This window comes from Paroedura picta, chromosome 4 (assembly GCF_049243985.1).
Source record: "Paroedura picta isolate Pp20150507F chromosome 4, Ppicta_v3.0, whole genome shotgun sequence".
NCBI lineage: Eukaryota > Metazoa > Chordata > Lepidosauria > Squamata > Gekkonidae > Paroedura > Paroedura picta.
Window position 1 is genome coordinate 92,655,132 of NC_135372.1, and position 14,688 is coordinate 92,669,819.

At 42.1% G+C, this 14,688-nt stretch overlaps 1 protein-coding gene across 3 annotated transcripts in view; it reads right to left on the minus strand.

The window, feature by feature from the left end:
• LOC143835862 (copine-5-like) overlaps positions 1 to 14,688 on the minus strand; it is a 169,681-nt gene that overhangs the window by 101,389 nt on the left and 53,604 nt on the right. For all 3 annotated transcript variants that reach the window (XR_013230366.1, XM_077334233.1, XM_077334234.1), the window contains exons 4-6: positions 10,963 to 11,066; positions 9,098 to 9,137; positions 7,701 to 7,777 (exon numbers count right to left, since the gene is read on the minus strand). Coding sequence is in view for 2 of the 3 variants with exons in the window: in XM_077334233.1 (XP_077190348.1) it covers positions 7,701 to 7,777; positions 9,098 to 9,137; positions 10,963 to 11,066 (221 nt within the window). In the remaining variant the exon portion in view is untranslated. The remainder of the gene's footprint in view (positions 1 to 7,700; positions 7,778 to 9,097; positions 9,138 to 10,962; positions 11,067 to 14,688) is intronic.

Genomic DNA, 14,688 nt, shown 5'->3' on the forward strand with positions numbered 1-14,688 from the left:
TTATCCAGTACCTGCCTTCACATAGCAAGGCTCAGCCTGATCAGCCTGATACGAGCAAAATGATTGCCTCTCCCCAGGGGCAAAAGTGGTTCTGGGGAGGGAACAAATTCTGTCTACGCTGTTGCAAATCTTTACATGCTGGGAGCCAGCCAAGGCATAAACTGCACGTATGGAGTCAGAACCAGAAAGTCCATTAGGCAGGACCAGGCTTATGGCAGAATCAGGTCTAGGACAGAGTTAGGTAGAAACATGTCCTGAAACATGAAGGTTGCCAGGCAGGATAATAGAGGCTAGACTTGGAACAAATTTTGGACAGACATCAGATGCAAAGGATAGTGCAGGGTAACCAGTAACAATGCTCTGTAGAGGCACAGAATATAGGAAGAGGTGGAGTCAATAAATCTGTGTAAGAATGGTTGGCCTACTTGTGAGTAGCAATTTTCCAGCTTCGTTATGCCAGGGATGTTGGGAAAATGCTTCCAATGGGGCCAAGATAGCTTTGTCTCTTTTTTGGTCCGCAGTACAGTGACCCCTGGTACACACATGATGTCCAGTCAACCCCTCATGATCTGTAACAGGCCATCAAATTGTTGAGCATCAGCTTTGTGCCCATCTGTGAGTAAAGTACCAAAATGGACTGTTGAGAACATGAATATGACGCTTTCACCACATGCATCATTTCAGGAGAGTTCAGACGTTCCACGGTTCTCTACTCTTTTACATGGTCTAGCTGTTACCATAACTTCTTATCCCACTTTCTTCCCTGCCAGTGCTGAGGCTCCGTATTATGCATGCGCATATCTAGGGTGAAGAGAAAACAGGTCAAAAGATATGGAGGGGCCACAAGAGAATCTCTTTTGACATCCCATCAAATGACTCCCCAGATCATCATCATAATATTTTAGGGATGATTCATGCATTACCTTCCTAATGAGCAAATTCAAAGAATGCTGTTTGCATTCTGAAAGACAGTGTAGATGGCAAGAGCCTAGGGATTCCTCACCGCCCTCATCATGGAAATCAGGAGTGTTTCTGGTCACTGCATGTCAAAGATAGTCTGGCCTGGAATATAGAGAGCAGCTCCAGGGAGAGGCCTCTGGTTTCTTATCACTCACACTGCCTGCTTGGTTGAGCAGGGGGAAAATGTGGCAGGTGGTGATGATGTGCAGTCAGAAATTCACTAATCTAGATTCAATGGACGTTTTCTCTTGGCTACTAGAAGGATGCTTTTGCTAGTTACAGGGGCTGTGTATGTAATAGGGATTGGGTAACACTTAGGCTAATTGGCCTCAGGTTACCCAACAAGCTTCCCCAACAGTGGGGATTCCTAGTTCAACACATTAACCACCTCACCACTCTCCAAGGTGGGAAATCACCAGATTGGAAGGAAAATGCTAAATGAGGCAATGGGCAACAAGGCAAGGTGAAACAGCAGGCAGTATTTCACTCCCCCTTTTGTACCCACTCCAGTTTTATAGGGGAAAGTACCAGGGCCACTTTGAGGATCAAAGTGTTTGGTGTATAAATGAGGATTCCATTTTGTGAGGGTTCTTTGGGTAACAGGTACAGGCCTTGAGAATTTCATCCCAACCGGAATACACCCAGGAATATGTTTCTCATTGAAACAAATAGAAGTCCATTTAGGACTGATTTCCCAGGACACCTAGGTTTAATTCTGATATCAATGAATTCACCTCCAGTTTTTAAAAATGACACTAGAAGCTAATTCCACTTTCAGTTCCCTCAACACCCCCACATCTAGTGGTGACTTAAGTCTGGTGGTCCCAAGTGGCTTCCTTCATATATGCCATTCCCATAAGAAGAGTCACCCTTTCCTTCATCCAAGCAGACATGACCTTTCTTCTGTGCCCTGGACTAGCCGACTGTGTTTGTGGACAGTTATGTATGTGGCCATTGATACTAGCTAAACACGGACACTGGCTTCGTTCACTTGGAAGTAGCAATTAGCATGTTGCACCCCCCACCCCCAAACTCCAAAAGAACAGAGGCTGCTCCTGCCTTCTGGCTGTCTACATGGGAGCAGACAGCTTGACTCTATGAGTTCCTTCACTTAACATGGGGATTAGATCGAAGACTGAACTGATTCTATGCCTAATATGATGCTCCAGTTGCTTCAGGTGTGTTAGTCTTGCTTCTTGAAAAGCACTTGCATTCAGATCAAAGGGGCTCATCTCCTGTGCACGGCAGGCATTCAGCCCTGCCTGAATCACACAGATGAAAACTGTGAAGAATTACTCTGTATAACGGAAACTGAGACGCCCGTGACAAGGACTGCTGTGGAAGGAAATTATACGTTTTAAGTTTAAAAAAATACTCAAAGGATACTCTGTTTTGAATTAGAGAGAGCAAGAGAGAGAACCTTTAATGAATTAACATAGCAAGCAACCGTGCTTAAGAAGTCTGCTGCCTTCAAAGCAGTTATTCTGCTAGCAAAGAATATTGAAATTAGCACCCTAGAGAGACACGATTCTCTCCGGTAAGGTCCGAAAACCTCCCTTGTATGCTATTTCCCCTATGCAGATGCCTCATAGCTTGGCCTCAGCAGTGAAAAAAAATCAAGCAGTGAAAAAAGCCAAGTAGAGCCAGTGGCCAATTGTAAGCAAAGGACTGCAGAAATCCAGCAAACTTACACCACTTGGCAAGATGGCAACCAAGGTCTTCTCTTAGTGCAGGATTCTCCCACATCATGCAGTTAACTGCATTTTTGAGAAACATCTTCAGAATCTGGTATGAAAACACCAAAAAAGAACCAAGAGAAAGCTCAATATGGATACATTTCAAGTGAAACCTCAGCACTAAGGCCTGAGCCTCTCTTATATTGCTGCCTCTTTACTCTGCAGATGTTCCATAACATAAATAAGAAAGATGTAGAGAAACTGGAGTGTGTCCAGAGGAGGGTTTGGAGGGGTTTGGAGACCAAGTCACATGAGGAAAGGTGGGGGAGCTTTGTCTATTTAGCCTGGAAAGAAGGCAACTAAGAGGTGACATGATGACCATCTTCAAGTACTTGTGGGACTGTCATATAGAAGATGGAGCAGAGTTGTTCTCTCTTGCCCCGAAGGGACAGGTCAGAACCAATGGGTTTAAATTAATTCAAGAGAATTTTCGGTTACACATCTGGAAGAAGTTCCTGACAGAGTGGTTCCTCAGCAGAACAGGCCTCCTCAGGAGGTGGTGAGTTCTTCTTTGGAAGTTTTAAGCAGAGGATAGTCATCTGACAGAAATGCTGATGTTATGATCTCAGGCAGATTGTGAGTGGGTGGGCAGGAAGGGATGTGCCAGTGTTTGTCTCTTGTGGCTCTTCCTTGCATACCCAGGGAATTGCTAATTGTTGCTGTGGATCGGTGGATTTCCTCCAAGCCAGTTTGGATTCTGGAGATTTTTGGTGGAGAGATCACTTGGGTATGAAATAGGCACAACTGTGGGTGGGCAGGTAGTTGTGAGTTCCTGCATTGTGCAGGGGGTTGCGTTAGATGACCCTGGAGGCCCCTTCCACCTCTGTGATTCTATGATTAAATGCAAAATACAGAACCTATAACAGTTTAAATTGAAATGTGTAAGATTTTTCTCCCCTGTGGTGGGGGATTTGGATTTTCTGCCCCACACACCATAATATCTTGAGCTGCTCCTGGATACCCTACTGGAAAAGAGGGATGTTTTGTAGATTAATAACATTTTTCTGTTTCTGTGTTTCCCTGTCACCTTTCAGTGAAGCAGCTCCCCAGTTTGGCAGGACAACTGCCGAGATTCAAAACACAGAAGCCAATTATGCCCTGCTTTCTCTCAGGAGCAGGCTATTCCCGGGCTCCTCCAAGCTACCAGCACCACCTCACAGCCTAGGAAATGAAAAGGCTGCTGTGTCAGCAGCTCTTGCAACTTTGGTTTCCAATTCGCCTGGCACCGGGGGAAGAACACACACGAAAACATGGGCTTTGTAGCTGTGCTTGAAAAGCCTGTTCACACTTCCCAGAGAACTGAGCGTAGGAAAAATTGTGCTGATGTAGGAGCACATTTCGCACTCCCCTCTGTGATTGTTATTAAGTCAGTACAGTTGCTGGCATGCTATGTGGTTTGTGACAGCTCAGAGGGTCTGCCAGTTGTGGCGCAATCAATCTGCCCAACGTGGGCACAAAGTGATTCTGCAATGGAAGAGTTTACTCTTTCCCCTCTGCTTGGGGATATCAAGGCCATTTCCAGCATTATATTTCCCATTCAGTTGGGTGTGTCTACAAGCTGCTCCTGTGACAAATATGACTGTGGGCCTAACTACACAATCCTAGCCTCCACACAGCGTCCACACAGACTCAGTTGGCTCTGCCCATGCGGACAATATGCTGACCCAAATCCATATCAGCAATTATCACTGGACTGCAACCACTTAGAAAGCCGCCATTGCAACTGGATGCCAAAATTTATTGCAAGCTTTCATTGTGTGGTCAGCACAACCAGATATGGCTGGGAATTATTGTAGGCTGCAGTAGGCCATTCCATCCACTTGCTATAATTTCTAGGCTTTTCAAAACAGGTGTGCCTGTTGGTTAAAGTCCTTCAAACAGAATAGTCACATCTCAGGAACAAGTTGCAGACAGACTAATAGGAAGTCTGGAAACAGCCTTCTGGGATGGAGAATGAGGGAAGAAACACCTTAATTGCAGCAGGCAACTCAGAATGAATAGACATATTTTTGTATTCTGTTTCCAAAACAGAAAATGGCCACAGGCCTGAGGCCTTCTCCTCCATTCTCCCCCTCCATCAAAAAGGCAGAAAAATGATGAAATAGACAATTTGTTTGTATTTCTGCGGTGTTGTATTCTGCAAAAGATGAAGTACATGGTCCTCTGCCACTCTGCCATGGAAATGGAAGACACCCCACCCCCCAGTACCCACTCAGGTGGCTTGTAGCAAGTTATATGGTTGCCAGGGAGTCTCATGCTATAGTGCCTGAAGTGCAGATGGAAGGAAATGGAGTAGAAACGAATGAAGGTGCATACCACCATTGCACTAGTGCTCTGACGTTTCTGGGGAGAACTGAAAGTAATGTCATGGGACACTCTAGTACTTGCAAGAAAACCCTCTATGATTTTATCATATAGTTTTAACAAATCCTAGATCCCACAAATTGTGTTTCTAAACTGGGATTAGACCATAGTTTAGAATCTCAGTCTGTGGAGAGGAAACAAACTCCAATTTGCACAGACAACTGATCCTCACAACAAACTGGAACTTTCAAAGCCACCTAAGCCATGCTCCCAGGGTGGAGGTGAGAAGTAGCATGTAAGCATGAAACAATCCATGTATGTGCCTCTCATAGAAGCTTGCTGTGATGTCTGACTATAGTCCTTGCTTTCAGACAGAGTTGTATGGTTGAAACAGTGAGAAAGTATTTGATATTTTAGGAATCATTAAGAACAAATACTCATTAAGAAGGGGAAAAATCCATTATGTGCACATTTTGCTATCACTGCAGAACTTGGATTCTGTAATAATCATACTAATATGTAGGCATTTATTAGGCATTTATCGGTATCTAATTGTTGTTGCTATTAAGAACATAAGACCAGTGGTTCATTTAATCCAGCAGCTTGTTTCATGCAGTGGCCTACCGGTTACCTTGTAGTCATTCAAGGTCTGAATATGGAGATTCCATTTAGTCCCCCTCTCCCAAAATACAGGGCAGCCAATGAAACTGGTGTGTAGTACGTTCAAAATAGACAACAGTAAATATTACTTTACACGGAGAGAGATTAAAATGTGTCATTTGCTGCAAGAGGATATGGCAGGCTTTCTCAACCAGGATTTCATAAAACTCTGGGGTTTCTTCACAGCCTTGGAAGGGTGGGAGTTAACTAATTTTTAAATATATTTTGAGTAATTGAAGAATTGCACCCAAAACAATAAGATAAAATTCAATACAATATATGTAACTGTATAACTCCCAGGAAAGGTAGCATCATGCATAACATTTATTTTTCTACAAGTATAAAGGAGGGCTGGCTGAGACTGGCAGTTCTAATCCAGCAAACTAAGGCAGCTCACATATTAAATAGAAGGCAGATGCATCCAGAAGGTGATAAATGGAGTGATGGACAAGGCTGATGTAAGCCAGAAGAAGAAGTACAAAGAACCAGATATATTTATCTGATGCCCAAATAGACACACATGCAAATGTTTTGAAAGAGAATTACATGGTGGCATTTATTATCCATTATTAACTTTGTTTACTCGGAATAGATCTTATTGATTGCAGTGGGACATATTTCCTAGTAAATGTATTTAGGACTGCAGACTCTGGGCTGAATAGACATGAGAGTAAATGCAGGGAAAAGACTTTGGCCACCCATTGCCATCCTAGTTCTTCATATAGGAGTACTTGTTATGTATTAAGATTAGGGTTTCCAACCTCTAGGGGTTGGCTGACACTCTCCTGGGATTACAACTGATCTCTAGATGACAGGAAATGCCTGCCCCCATTGAAGTCCCTCCCCTCCCCAAACCCTGCCCTCCCAGGCTCTACTCCAAGTCTTCAGGTATTTCTCAGTCCAGAGCTGGCAATCCTACTTAAGGCAAACTCCAGCTTTGAATAACAGGCTTTTCAGGGCTGCACAGGATTTGAGACATCTTGAAATTGCAATCGGTTTATCATCAGGAAGGAGCTTTAATTCAATCCCTGGCAATTCAATTGCCAATCCCTGGCAATTTTCAGGTAGAAGGTGATGTGGAAGACCTCCACCTGGGAGTCTGGAGAGCTGCCGTCAGAGTAGACAATATCAACCTTGAAAGACCAATGTTCTGTTTCAATATGAGGCAGGTTCATGTGGTCATCATCCAAGAAAAACAGAAAACTGGTATACCACCCAAAAGAAAAATTCCTATATCTAATTATCCAGCAAAGCCTCTCTTAATGTAGTAAAATTAAGCAGTGATCCAGCGCCTCAAGTCTAAGGTCAGTTAATGAGGCACACAAGTAACTTGTATCAACTACAGTAACTTGCACTGTAGCAAACAAAAATCTGGGTGTAAATGGAAGACCAATCTATGAGACTTTAGCTATGTAGCACTCTGTTTACTGCTGTTGTTCAGAATTCAGACTTGAACCTATGGACATACTAGCATACTACAGACTTCAGCTGATTTAACCATCATCTCCTCTCCCAGGGATCCCTGAGAGGTGTAATTGTGTACATGTGCATAAAAGATCCCCAAGGAGAGTTCTGAGTGTCCTCACCACTTTACAATTCCCGGAATTCTTGGGAGGGGGATACAAACTAACACAGAAATGACATCATTTTGTATAGATGCATACGATCTATTTCTTCTTCTGTTTTTCAGTTGATTTGAGTGGGTTATGAAAAAAAGCTACAGCTGTGTACCAGAGATGATAAGCTGCAGCAGCACCAACACATACACCTAACGCCTTAACTGTATATCCAGCAGTAAACCTAGGAAGAGCCTCCACCTGGATGTGGCCCATAATCCCTTCACTATCAGTGTATAGCAGCACAAAGCTTTTTGTCTGACTTCATATCTTGCAGACACATAGCAAAGCAGAGCCAAGGTACCTTGAGCTGGACCTTGCCAGACAACACAAAGAAAACACAGCTGGCCTTAAACATCCCCCCCCCCCGCCCTGACACACACACACACACATGCACCAGGGAATACCCAGGCAGAGCACTCACATCAAAGGCTTCTCCAACCGGCTTCCTGAAGATCCGACAATCTCGCCCAGTGTGCAGAATGTCTGACCCAGGAAGTCCTGTGGAAGGAAATTAATATGATCATTATGAAGCAACCATTTTCCAGTGCCAAAGACTCCCTGGAAAATGGAGGGGAGATATTACCTCTGTGGCTATAGAAATTTTGTTTCGGGAAGAATTCTGTCCATTTAATCCAAATTCCCTGAAACCAAAACTGCACTTCAAAGAGTAACACAAATGGCTCAATAAAATCAGAGTCCAGTAGCACCTTTAAGACCAACAAAGATTTATTCAGGGTGTGAGCTTTTGAGTGCAAGCACCCTTCGTCAGACTATGAATTACTTACATTCCCACTGTCATTTCCCACTGTCTTAAAGGTGCTACTGGACTGATTTTATCGAGCTACTTCAGACCAACACGCCTACTCATTTGAATCTATGCAAATGGCTCAGTGGAGCTGTGGCTCAATGGTAGAGAATCTGCTTTACATCTATTGATTTTATTTTTATATGATATTTCATATCACATCATTTATGCTCCCCCTGCTTGCTGATATGTTTACTGTTATAAAGTTTATTTTGTTGTTTTTAGGTTTTGCCTGCTTTTTGTGGAGATTTTGGGAACGATCTGTTGAATTAGGAGACAGTAATAGTAATGCATAGTAATGAAAATGTCTAAAACTAAAGCACATGAAAATACAAGGTAGATTTTACTTGTTGGACTTACAATTTACTTTAAAAATAGAATCAATTAAATAAATTTCAGTTGGTAAAGAGTTCCATTGCAAAGGAGCAATAACATAAAATAGCATAGCACTAAGACATAAAATGGGAAGAGAGTTTAACATGCAATAAAGAACCAGAATAGTACAAAGCTAAAGGAGAGATTTGGAGAAATCAGGGACAAAAATTGTGCAGAGAATGAATAAATTTGAAGACAACTAACAGAACAATCCTAAACAGGGTTAAACTGGCCTAAGCTCCTTGAATCTTAAACAGAATAGGGAAAAGTGAGAGCAAAGTGATGGTGAAAAACTGCTAAGATGTTGAAAATGCTGGAAAAAAACAAGTGGGCATCAACATAATGCAAAATGATTACAGGAGCAGGAAAGATAGACTAAAATAATATTATGATAAATCCACTAGACTAAATGTTATTACAAGGAATGTATCAGCAATCAGAAGGGGCATAAATAATGTGATAATAATTATCTAAACTAAACAAACCGAAGCACAGTCAGAATCAATAGGAAGAAAACAATTACTATTAGCAGCATCTGACAACTGAAAATGGCAAGACTTAACTAAAGATGAAAAGTGAGAAGGAAAAGGAGAAGAATCTAAGAGTATGTTGGAAGTAAAGAGCAGCAAGGAACTTACATGTTTTGAAAGGTCAGGACTCTTGGAGTCCACATCATACCTAGGAAGAAAATAGAAATCAGATTTTATTTATGTAGGATCCTAGTATTTTCCCCCTGCCTTCATGCCCAACCTATCTGGCATGTTAGAATATGTCACCCTAGCCTACAGCATCTGCAAAGGAGACAGAGTCTCTGATGGGAGCACAAAACTGCCAGTCATTCTATATGGGTTCCTGCAGTTTATCTCTTTAGATCAGAGAAGTACTGGCCTACAGTCGTTGCTTAAAGCAAGGATGAAGATGGGACTAGAACACAGAGGCTATGAAAACACTTGAAAGGAAATTTCATTTTTAGATACGGCATACAAATTGTAATTTATCGTAATGTAAAGTATTTAATAATGGTTTAATGCATGTAAATTAATTATTTGTATATATTATGTTGTCACCACCCTGAGCTAGCTGGGAAGAACTAGGAAGAATATTATTATAAAAATAAAGTTTTTATTTACTGGCCATGGATTCTTAGGGATTTGGGGGGGGGGCATCATCTGGGCATGGAGCTCCCCTCCATGATTCTATGATTTAAAAAAGAACTCTGAGATGTGGTATCTTACTCTGAACTCATTTTAGCACTTCAGCTTCCTTCCTTTACACAACAAAAGCACATGTTGAAATTTGCCTAATTTTCCAAAATGCATGACATTTGCCACTCAGTTGCAAAATAAATTTCCAATTTACATAATCACAAAACATTAAACACTCCATGTGAATATTTCAGGCTTTTGGCATGCCTTGTTTCTTTCAACTTTAGCTTACTTTAAATAATAAATGTCTAAACTGTCAATAGTCACTTGTTATTCCTGCTGTAACTTGTTTCTCAGATGCTGGCAGATTCTAAATACTCGTTACCTGTTAAATGCTATAAAACTATCACACACAATATAATATTAAATGTCAGTACTCAAATAGGCAACTTTTCTGCCGTTAGTGATCTATCTCTGCAGTGTGTGGGAAACACTTAGGACACAGTCACAATTCATAGTGGGGAAGGGGAACAATTGAACTGTGTTCGTATCTCCTCAATTCTCATGCTGAGTTTCTCCAGCACTGACATACAGGTTCCTGGAAGTCTCTCCATTTGTTATTCCCCTCCTCGAAGGAGTCTCATGCTGCATACATGGCTCGTCTCTGAGGTGGCTTAGGCTGAAACCATATGAGTGGTCTACAGTCACTCAGCGAGCTTTTTGGCAATCTGGGGACTGAATGGGTCTCCCAGATTCTAGATCTACTATCTAGCCAACACAATACACTGATTCTTATGTCAATGATGATACTTTTCCTGAAGGCAGAAAGTGTAGAGAACTAGGCAACAGCTGTCAATATGATTAAAGACTAACACGAATGTAGGCCTCAAATACTAAAATTAATTTTAATCGGGAACCAAATCTGGAAGTGAAGCGGTCAGAAAAAATTCATTCTGATAATATCCAAGGGAAATTCAATAGCAAAATTAGCCAAGGAGAATGTGGGAGAATTTTGAGGAGCAATAGAGCTACTTCACAAGGGATGCAAAGTCCCTTTGTGCAGAGGTCACGGAGAAAGGAAAAGTACACAGTAAAGGACTATTTTGGAACTATCTATTTCAGAGCCAAACAACAGAAGAATTCCAAAACAGTGCACACAAAACCTGAATTGATAAAACAAGCCTGTTGAGATTAATTGAAATTATTGCTTTCCTAGCTCTGGAGTAAAAAAGAGCAACTGCTGAATTTTAATGTGTTTGCAAATCTCAGATAGGGAAATATACAGTCATTCTTTACACCGATATCTTCTTTCTCTTCCCCCACGCAGACACTACAATGTCTCAATTTCTGTCACTCACAGGTCAAAACGTAAATTTTGCTTCTCTTCAAAAAAATAATCGAGGATGAACTTGCGCACAAAGTCGGGGTTCAAGGTGTTGTCGATGACTTCAGTCCTGCCAAACTACAAAGGGAGGGAACAGCAGTCAGAAGCAGTAAGGGTGCAACATAGTGGCAATTTATACCTTAAGGACTTTGAGAAGACCAGTTCTGGGACTCTTAAAAGTATGTATGGGGTTAATTAATTTGTTCCACCCACATTCTGCTCTTGGTGTGTGAGAAACTGGACAAAGGATGGGTTCATTAGCTTACAGTTTTTATGAACTTTGTATGTAACAAAGTTTTTAGGCTATTTTTTCAACAAATTTGCATTTAAAAATAAATATACATTTTCGTTCTTGGACATACTTTTTCTAAATTTGCAACAACAAGTGTATCAATTTCATTTTTATCCTTTGCTTCCTCCAAGAAGTTTAGGATGCTATATATGGTTCCCCCCCCCCTTTTCCATTTTATCCCCACAACTCTGTGAAGTAGATTAGGCTGAGACAAAGTCAATGGCCCAAAGTCACATGTGAGAAATCCTAACCTAAACAGGTTCTATATCTGGAATTCAGGGGGCTTACAAGGGTGTAACAATGTTTGGGATAGATGTTCATCCAGGGGATATGTGCTGTCTTTTGGAGTGAACAAAGTACAGCTGCAAATGATGTACCTGGGGAGAAAATGGAACATGTAGATCATTGCAAGGTATTGGAGTGATTTGACCTTTCCCAAGACAGCAAAGGAGGTGTGGAAGAAAAAAGTGTTAACATGGATGAAAGGCAAAACAACGAAAACAGGAAAAGGGAGGATGAAAGATTCAGCCTAAAGATAGGGACCTACTGTATGTGAAACTGCCAATTTCTTGCTTGCATCATAAGCACAGTAGCAAAGGCCTTTACATAAACTAGCTGACATAGAGTTCAAAAAGGCGCTGTGATTAAGTCTCTAGGTGCATCAATTAAGCAGATGTTAATTACATGCCATCAGTCCACAAGGGGGTTGCAGAATTGCTGGGTGGACTTGCAAAGCTTTCCTGTCTGCCGCTAATTAATATGTCTTCAGAGCTAAATTAATCTCATGACACAACCATGGTGAACTTCAGTGTACATATGTGTGAGAGAGAGAGGATTACAAATGGCAATGAGTTGTTTCTGTTGGAGATATTTCCAAGGCCACAGAGAAGGGAATCCATGCTAGGAACAAAGCCAGCTCTCTGGAAATTGCTGTAATTCTTTTAGGTGTAGAGCTCCTTATCAGTGGGACGGAGGGGAGAGAACTTATGGCCTATGTATTAATGCCTAGAGTGTCCAGTTACTTGCTAGCAGCTAGCCTTGTGTAATGGAACATATTTCCAAAGTTAAGAAAGGTTGATCTGAATTGCCTTTTAGTACATGCTTGCAAAGGCAGTGTCTGGGGATTTTGTTTTCACCAGTACTTGGATATCTTCCAATTCTACTCGGGAAAACAAAACCTGCAGAGATCCAGCAAGAAAATGAATGTGTTTTTTACTTTGCCTCCTTAGGAGAACAATAGAAGTATCATTGCTTCAAAAATGGCCTCCATGGGAGTAGCTGAGAAGAAGTAAACAAGCTCCAAAGTTCTGGGATGATTCTGACAACCAGCAGGAGGCATATGGAAACTGCTTCAAAGTTATCAGCATGGGACCTTGACTACAACCGTGGGGTGGCAGAGGTAGGGTCACCAGCTCTGAGTTGGGAGTTACCTGGAAATTCTAGGGGTGGAGCCGGGCATGGGTGGGATTTGGAGCAGAGAAGGGTCTCAGTGGAATATAATGCTACGGAGTCCACCCTCAAAGCAGCCATTTTCTCTAGGGGAACTGATCTCTTTAGTCTAGAAATCAGCTATAATTCCAAGGGATCCCCAGGTCCCCAATGAGTTCCTTCAGTCAACATTTGTGCACTTCCTCCTCATAGTGCTGACATGGTAAGAAACACATTCCAGTCCCCAATGGCATTCCGCTGTCATGTTCCTCCAGCACATTCTGCCTCTGCTCACTGACATACAGTGTGCTGGCCAACAAGGGTCTCTTTTCTCTCGTGTGAGCCTCCAAGGAATAATAGGGGGAAGGGTATGCTCTAGGTTCGATTCTGCTGAGAGATAGCTTGTAAGACATATTGTGAATCTTTGCGCACACTTTCACAAGTGTAATCCTATCACTCACCTGGGGGAAAAAACAACACACCCCTCTCAATTAGGTGCAGGGTTTTTTGTATTGGTTTGGTACAAGAAATGTGGACTCAGGTGCCTTCCCAGCATTTGTGTGGCTATAGCAATGTGCAGGAATCACATGAAATGAAAGTGCCAAGAGGCACAAACAAGGATTGTGATAGGGTGTAAAAGCTTCAGAAGATGCTTTAGAGGGAATTAAGTCTTTTAGGTTTCAGATGCTTCTATACTAGGGAGCTCACAAGATACTCAAAATGACTGGATGGATTAATTCAACTATTATCTGGCCTGTAATTTCTCCTAAGTGTTCAGAGAAGTATAATCTCATTTTATCCTCATAACACTGTTGTGAGGAGATTTGGCCAAGGCCACTCAGTGAATGGCCCTATTTCCTTTTCAGGCACAAGGAGTTGCAACTTCAGGCAAACCTATTCAAAAAGCAGACTTCAAGTCATGCTTATGGTACCACATGTTTCAGGTAATAAAGGAATGTGGTCAGAATGGCCTCCTCGTTGACAGTCCACCTCTTTTCCCACAAACATTAAGGATGGTTACCTGTATTGGGATATCATGTGTATTTCCCCACTCCTAGTTTATAATGTGCTACAGCTGGTAAAAAATTGCAAAATATAAATAAATAAATAAATCCCTTCAATTCTGAGGGCCATTCCGCACAAAGTCTTACCTTTTATAAACGCTATTAATTTAACCGGGGAGAAAGGTGGGTTATAGAGAGCCAGCTTGGTGTAATGGTTAAGAGCAACATCTTCTAATTGGTAAGCCAAGTTTGATTCCTCACTCCCCCCACATGCAGCCAGCTGGATGACCTTGGACTCACCACGGCACTGATAAAGCTGTTCTGACCTAGCAGTAATATGGGGGCTCTCTCAGCCTCACCCACTCCACAGGGTGTCTGTTGTGAGGAGAGGAAAGGAAGGGGATTGTAAGTGGGTTCTTGAATGGGAGACTTTGCAGAGGAAGGCAACAGGAATTGGGAAACCACCTCTATTTAATCATCTGTCTTGAATACCTTTGAGGTCACCAGCTGTGACTTGACAGCAGATTACATACAAGCATTAGCAACATGATGTTATTTACCTCCAGGTTACAAAAGCTTCAACTGCCAATTTCCACACATTAAGCCTCTAATAAAAGGATAGTTTTCCCCACACCAACAGGCAACCCTAATTGTCAGAACTGGACATCTGCATCCACACAGCTACCTTCATTCCACAGGTATAGATTTTTTTAGGACTGCGGCTTGTATCCAAACCCTCAGTCCCAAGACAGAAGCGCACTTCCATTGTTGGTAGATGGGGGGCTTATTTTGCCCTTCATCAGCAGACCCCCACACTTCGCTTTTGGTGTATTTCTGAGGGTCTCACTGAGCACCAGTAATAAAAATGGAGAAGGTCAGTGAGCTGCCTGAGGAGGAGAAAGTGGTAAAGTCCTAATCTGGGAGGTCTGTTCAGAAAGTGATTACTACTGGATACAAATCTGATTTCTGTGGCCAA